The sequence below is a fragment of the Rhincodon typus genome, chromosome 44, assembly GCF_021869965.1.
Source record: "Rhincodon typus isolate 14 chromosome 44, sRhiTyp1.1, whole genome shotgun sequence".
NCBI lineage: Eukaryota > Metazoa > Chordata > Chondrichthyes > Orectolobiformes > Rhincodontidae > Rhincodon > Rhincodon typus.
In genome coordinates this window covers 775,096-782,222 of record NC_063375.1, presented here as the reverse complement: position 1 = coordinate 782,222, position 7,127 = coordinate 775,096, and the positions used below count along the sequence as shown (strand labels likewise).

The 7,127-nt window shown below is 51.3% G+C and overlaps 1 protein-coding gene across 1 annotated transcript in view; it reads left to right on the top strand.

Annotated features, from left to right (window-relative positions):
* LOC109937831 (E3 ubiquitin-protein ligase HUWE1-like) overlaps positions 1-7,127 on the top strand; it is a 171,027-nt gene that overhangs the window by 1,387 nt on the left and 162,513 nt on the right. The window contains exons 3-4 of the mRNA XM_048619929.1: positions 12-209; positions 4,547-5,982. Of these exons, the coding sequence (XP_048475886.1) occupies positions 12-209; positions 4,547-5,982 (1,634 nt within the window). The remainder of the gene's footprint in view (positions 1-11; positions 210-4,546; positions 5,983-7,127) is intronic.

Sequence of the window (7,127 nt, the reverse complement as noted above, 5' to 3'; positions counted from 1 at the left end):
CCAGCTTCCAGGGAGCGGCAGTAATTATCCTCCAGCCAGATGAAGCAACGGAGCTGGAGGGAGCTGCAGTGATTGTCCTCCGGGGTGATGAAGTGACCGAGTCAGGGGTTGATGAAGTGATCAGCCATCACTTGCCTGAAACAACAGAAGAGGCTGCGAGGACACCAGAAGAGAAAATTCCTAAAGACTCAGTGGGAGATGCCAAGGAGGTAAGGGATAGGCAGAGAAATCAAAAGCCAGAGCCAAACAAGGCCACAGTAAAAGAAATGTGGGGAAGGGACAAGGAATGTTTAAAAAAAAGGCTTAATGCACAGATTATTCAAAATAAAGTGGATGAATTCATCAGGCAAATTGATACAGTTGGGATTATAGAGACATGGCTGCAAGGTGACCAGGAATGGGAACTGTATGTCCAAGGGTATTTAGGAAGGACGGACAAAAAGTAAAAGGTGGGGGAGTTACATTACTGGTTAAGGAGGATACAAACACAATATTAAGCAAAGATATCAGCTCAGACCATATCGAATCTGCTGGGGTAGAATAGAGAAATACCAAGAGGCAAAAAGACACTAGTTTGGTTTCAAGTATCCTGGACATTGGGTTTCATCTAAGAAAAATTAACAAACAGCCAAATTCACAGCTGACCTTGGAGAAACCTGTGTAGGGGAGGTCACAGTAGGGGAGCAGCTAAGTGGTTAGTTTTTAAGTGTAGCCTTACTGTCTTTTTTGTAAATTTACAATAGTGAGTAGAGTGGGTTCTTTTTGATTATATGTTTTTATTGAGATCTATCTCTTGATTAAACTTTAAAAATATAAAACATAGCTAAGAAGTTAGCCTGGAACAGTGTTTTTAGAGCAGTAAGACTGTGCTATTTTCTGGGTCTATAGATGGTTAAGGTGCAAAAACAGCCTTTGGTAGAGTGATGTGCTCCTCCTGTCAGATGTGGGAGAATAGGGAGAGTTTCCATGTTACTGACGGTTATGTCTGCAGGAAGGGTGTGTGGTTGCAAATCCTATCAGATCGTTTGGAGTGGCAGTTAGATGCAATGAGGAATTTACAGGAGCTGGGGGGTGTGATGATTGGCAGTTGCAGGGAGATAAACTGAAGGTACAGTCAGGTGGATAGGTTACATCCAGGAAAGGTAGGAGAGGGTAATGCAGGAGTCTCCCTTGGCTATCCCCATCTCAAACAAGTGTGCTGTTTTGGAAAATATAGGTGGTGATGGACTCTCAGGGGAATGTAGCACTGACAGCCAGGTTTCTGGTACCAAGACAAGGTTCCAAGTGATCAATTGCGATAGGGGACACTCTAGTTAGAAGAGCAGATAAACCTCCTGAGGACAGAGATCAGCCTGAGGCTGATACCGTTAGGAAAAGGAGTAACTCAAACAGTCAGGCCAGGCAGGAACAAAGCAGAGAACGAGGTAGGACTGATGAATTAAACTGCACTTATTTCAGTGCAAGAGGCCTAACAGGTAAGGCAGATGAACTTGGGGCATAGTCGAGAGCATGGGACTGAGATATCATAGCAGTTACAGAGACATGGCTCAGAGATGGTTAGGACTGGCAACTTAGTGTTCCAGGGTACAGATGCTACAGGAAGGATAGAAAGTTGGGGTGGGGGGGCGGCAAGACAGGAGGGGGAGTGGTATTTTTGATTAGGGATAACATTACGGCTGGGAGTACGTCCAACGAAGTTATTTGGGTGGAACTGAGAAATAAGAAAGGGATGATCACCTTATTGAGATTGTACTATTGACCCCCCCCCAATAGTCAGCGGGAAACTGAGAAACAAACTTGTAAGGAGATGTCTGTTATATGTAAGAATAATGGGGTGGTTATGGTAGGGGATTTTAACTTTCCACACGTAGACTGGGACTGCCATAGTGTCAAGGGCTTGGATGGAGAGGAATTTGTTAAGTGTGTACAAGAAACTTTTCTGATACAGTAGGTGGATGTACCTACTAGAGAAGGTGCAAACCTTGACCTACTCTAGGGAAATAAGGCCGAGTGGGTGGGCACTTTGGGGCCAGTGACCCTAATTGTATTAGTTTAAAAAAAAAAGTCATGGAAAAGGATAGACCAGACCACAGGGTGGTGGTGGAGGGTTGTTTTTTGGACCGGAGGCCTGTGACACAAGGTTCGGTGCTGGGTCCACTGCTTTTTGCCATTTATATAAATGATTTGGAATGTGAATACAGAAAGTATGGTTAGTAAGTTTGCAGATGACACCAAAATTGGAGGTGTAGTGGACAGCGAAGAAGGTTACCTCGGAGTACAACGGGATCTCGATCAGATGGGCCACTGGGCCGAGGAGGGGCAGATGGAGTTTAATTTAGATAAATGTGAGATGCTGCATTTTGGAAAGGCAAATCAGGGCAGGACTTATACACTTCATGGGAAGGTCCTGGGGAGTGTTGCTGAACAAAGGGGCCTTGGGGTGCAGGCTCATAGTTCCTTGAAAGTGGAGTCACAGGTAGACAGGGCAGTGAAGGTGGTTTTTGGTACGCTTGCCTTTATTGGTCAGTGCATTGAGCATAGGAATTGGGAGGGTCATGTTGCGGCTGTACGGGACATTGATTAGACCACTTTTGGAATACTGTGTGCAATTCTGGTCTCCCTGCTGTAGGAAGGATGTTGTGAAACTTGAAAGGGTTCAGAAAAGATTTACGAGAATGTTGGAGATAGCAAGAACAGCAGATGCTAGAGTCAGAGACAACATAGTGTGGAGCTGGAGTAACACAGCAGGTCAGGCAGCATCAGAGAACAGGAAAGTTGACGTTTTGGGTCAAGACCCTTTTTCAGAAATGGGGAGGAGGAAGGGAGCTGAGAAATAAATAGAGAGGAGGGTTGGGCTGGGGAAGGTAGGTGGGGTGGTGATAGGTTGGATGCAGGTAGGGAGTGGTGGGGACTGGTCAGTGAGGTGGGAGGGGTGGATAGGTGAGAGAGAAGATGGACAGGTTGTGTCAGGATAAGGAGGTGGGGATGAGAAGGAAAGTTTGTCATGGGATGAGGCCAGGGGTGGGGAGATTTTAAAACTAGTGAAATCCATGTTTGGGCTGTAGGCTGCCGAGGAGGAATATGAGATGCTGCTCCTCCAGTTTGCGGGTGGTGTCATTGTGACACTGGAGGAGGCCCAGGATGGACATGTCACCCAGGGAGGGGGAGGGGGGAGTTAAAATGGCTCGTGAGCGGAAGGTGTTGTTGTTTGTCACATACAGATGCTCTACGAAACAGTCCCCGAGTCTGCGCTTGGTCTCACTGACGTAGAGGAGGCCACATTGGAAGCAGCAGATACAGTAGACCAGGTTGGAGGATGTGCAGGTGAACCCCTGTCTGATACGAAAGGTTGGCTTTGGGCCTTGAGGTGAAGTGGGGAGGGAGGTGTAGGTGCATTTGTAGCACTTCCTGCGTTTGCAGGGAAAGGTGCCGGGGTGGTGGGGCTACTGGGGAGAGTGGAACGGACGAGGGAGTCGCAGAGAGAGCTGTCCCTACGAAAGGGAGAGATGGGTGGGGAGGGAAATAGATCTTTGGTCTTGGGGTCGGATTGTAGGTGGCGGAAAATGATACGTTGGATGCGGAGGTTGGTGGGGTGATATGTGAGGACAAGGGGGATTCTGTCTTTATTTTTGTTGGGGGGAGGGGGTTTCAGGCCAGAAGTGCGAGAAATACAAGAGATGTGGTTGAGGGCATTCTTGATCACCGGACAGGGGGTAAATTGCAGTCCTTGAAATAGGAGGACATCTGGGATGTCCGGGAGTGGAATGCTCCATCTGGGAGCTGATGCGGAGGAATTGGGAGTAAGGGATCGCATTCTTGCAGGAGGGTGGGTGAGAGGAGGCGTAGTCCAGGTAGCTGTGGGAGTCGGTGGACTTGAAATAGATGTTGGTGCTGAGGTGGTCACCAGAGATGGAGACGGAGAGGTCCAGGAAGGGGATGGAGGTATCAGGTCTCCAGGTGAATATGAAGTTGGGGTGGAAGCTGTTAGTAAAGTTGACGAACTGTTCAAACTCCTGGTGGGAGCACGAGGCAGTGCCCATACAGTCATTGATGTAGCAGAGGAAGAGGTGGGGGGTGGTGCAAGGATAACAGTGGAAAAGGGACTGTTCCACGTATCCTGTGAAGAGGCAGGCATAGCTTGGACCCATACGAGCGCCCATGGCCACCACCTTAGTTTGACATATGAAGACAAACTAGATTTGTTAAGATTATATTCCTAGGAGAGGGGGGGGTCGTGCAGAAACCTATTAAATTTTAACAGGACTAGACAGGGTAAACACAGGAAGAATGTTCACGATGACAGGGGAGTCCAGAACCAGTGGCTCATAGTCTAAGGATATAGGGTAAACCTTTTGGAACTGAGCGGAGGAGAAATGTCATCACCCAGAGGGTGGGGAACCTGTGGAGTTCTCTGCCACAGAAGAGTGGTTGAAGCCAAAACACTGAATGTTTTCAAGAAAGAGGTAGATATAGCCCTTGTGCCTAAAGGCCTGAGGGGCTGAATAGCCTACTCCTGCTCTAATCTCCTCTGTTTCGGTGTTTGTAGGGGACACCGAAAGGGCAGCCAGTGAAAGACTGTTGGAAACCGTCAGTTGAGCAACAAAGGGCTCAGGCAGCGAAAGACATGGTGGACGCACTGCGCCAAGTTTTCACAGTCCTCAGCGACATGGCAGAGGGAGAGTTTGACATCCGAGCCTTCCAAAGCATCCTGCAGCGCTTGAACTTCAGGCTGAGCGAGGAGGCGGTCGCCCAGGCCTTCCAAAAGCTGGACGCGAACGAGGACCAGCAGGTCACCTTCGAGGACTTCCTGAAAGCGATGGCTGATGACAGCCTCTTTGTCTGCTTCACGGCCGGTCTGCCGGACTCCTGCATCGACTCCAAGATGCAGAAGGGCTTCCTGGATGACCGGGTGTTCTTCCAGGTGCTCAGCACCCTGCTGCAGTCCCAGTCGCTGTCAGAGGGGGCCACCACTACCCTCATCAACTACTACTACCGCAAGAAGAAAGGGGCCAGGCTGAGGTCCAAGAAGGGGGGTGAGGTCGGTGACCGCATGGCCCAGAGTTTCCTGGGCGTCTCCGTGTTCAATCTCATCCACTACCTGGACATCCTCGAGCCGGATGACGAGTACAGGGACCAGCCCCTCACGGCCGAGCAAACCCAGGCCTTCAGGGAGGCCTTTGAGCTGTTAGACAGGAACGAGAGGGGCAACGTGGACCAGGGCACCCTGCTCAGCACCATGGGCCGCCTGAAGCTGGGGCTGGACAACCCCTTCATCCCCGACGACAGGAAGATGGCGGCTGTCAACAGGGGAAACGAGGTCACCTTCGGCGACTTCCTGGGCATCATGGAGGACACGTGCACCTTCGCCAAATATCTCGACCCCCCGGAGCCCGGGCGTGAGAGGCACAGGACACCGGAGACCCTGCCGTTCGAGATCCTGCTGGAGAACCTGGAGACACCGACCATCGATGATGACACCCGCCAAATCCTCATCAACTACTACCGCACCAAATACCGGAGGCTGGAGGCCCGGGTCCTGGAGCTGAGTCGGGGGGGCCAGGCCCCCGGCAGGGAGCCAATGGCGGCGATGGCTACCACGTTATCCAGGGCCGCTGGGGACCGCAAAGCCAAAGCGCCCAGGCCCAAGGCCTCACCAAGGAAGCAGCAACTGGACGACTACCGACGCGGCCCGGCACAGGCCCCCAGGCCTGCTGGAGACGCCACCGTTGGGAGGCCGGGGGACAGGGAAGGCCTGGTGGCAGCCGCTCCCAGGGGACAGCCCAGCTCCACCGGAAACAAACCCACGCCCCTGTCGACCAGCTCCTCCATTGTGCAGAGGCCGGGCCACCTTTCCAACAGCAAGGAGCCCAGAGCTGACCGCCAGAAGACTGCTCAGCCGCCAGCAAAGGACAGCGACAGTCGCGCTTATGGGCAGCAGAGCGACGAACTGAACCCAGGCCCCGCGCCCAAACCCAAGAAGCAGTGAGCGACAGAAACCCTCCAAGCATGTGCAGGCTGCCCTCTCCCTCCAGCCCTTCCGCACGGTCTCATTCACCCTCCGACTGCAGGTCAATAAAAACCCGGCCATTTACAACAGAACCAACCTCTCACTTCAACATGAAACAAAAGACGGTTCAGAAAAGGTTGACAAGAATGTTGGAGGGAGGGGCTGAATAGGCTGGGGCTATTTTCCCTGGACCGTCGGAGGCTGACCTTATAGAGGTTTATAAAGTCGTGAGGGGGCATGGATGGGGTGAATAGTCTTTTCCCCCAGGGTAGGGGAGTCCAAAACTAGAGGGGCATAGGTTTAAGGTGAGAGGGGGAAAGGGACCTGAGGGGTAACTTTTTCACGCAGAGGGTGGTGCGTGAATGGAACTGCCAGAGGAAGTGGTGGAGGCGGGTACAATTACAACATTTAAAAGGCATCTGGATGGGTACATGGATGGGAAAGGTTGAGGGATATGGGCCAAATGATGGCCAATGGAACGAGATTGATTTGGGATATCTGGGTCAGCATGGACGAGATAAACTGAAGGGTCTGTTTCCATGCTGTAGGACTATGACCTCAGGGTTCAAGAGATCGGAAACAACAAAAAAAAAACTTGCTGGAGAAACTCAGCAGGTCTGTTGTGAAGAAGGTTAACAGCAGACTTAAAACGACAACTCCGCTTCTCTCTCTCTCCCCCTACTGAGTTTCTCCTGCGCTGTCTGTTTTTGTGACTGGAATGTTGGCCTATATATCCAGCGGACTGGAGTATAAAGGAGGCAGCTGGTACACTGCACACTGAACACAAAACTTTATCTTGAGTTTCTCTCTCCACAGATGCTGCCAGACCTGCCGCATTTCTCCAGCAATTTCTGCTTTCGTTTCTGATTTTATGGCAGGAAGGTGGCTCAGTGGTTAGCACCGTTGCCTCACGGCGCCAGGGACCCGGGTTAGATTCTACCCTCGGGTGACTGCTTGCATGAAGTTTGCATTCTCCCCACGTCTGTGTGTTTGCTCTGGGTTCCTTCCACAGTCCAAAGATGTGCAGGTTAGGGTAGATTGGCCGTGCTAAATTGTCCCATAGTGCCCGGGGAATGTGCGGGTTAGGGTGGATTGGCCGTGCTAAATTGTCCCGTAGTGC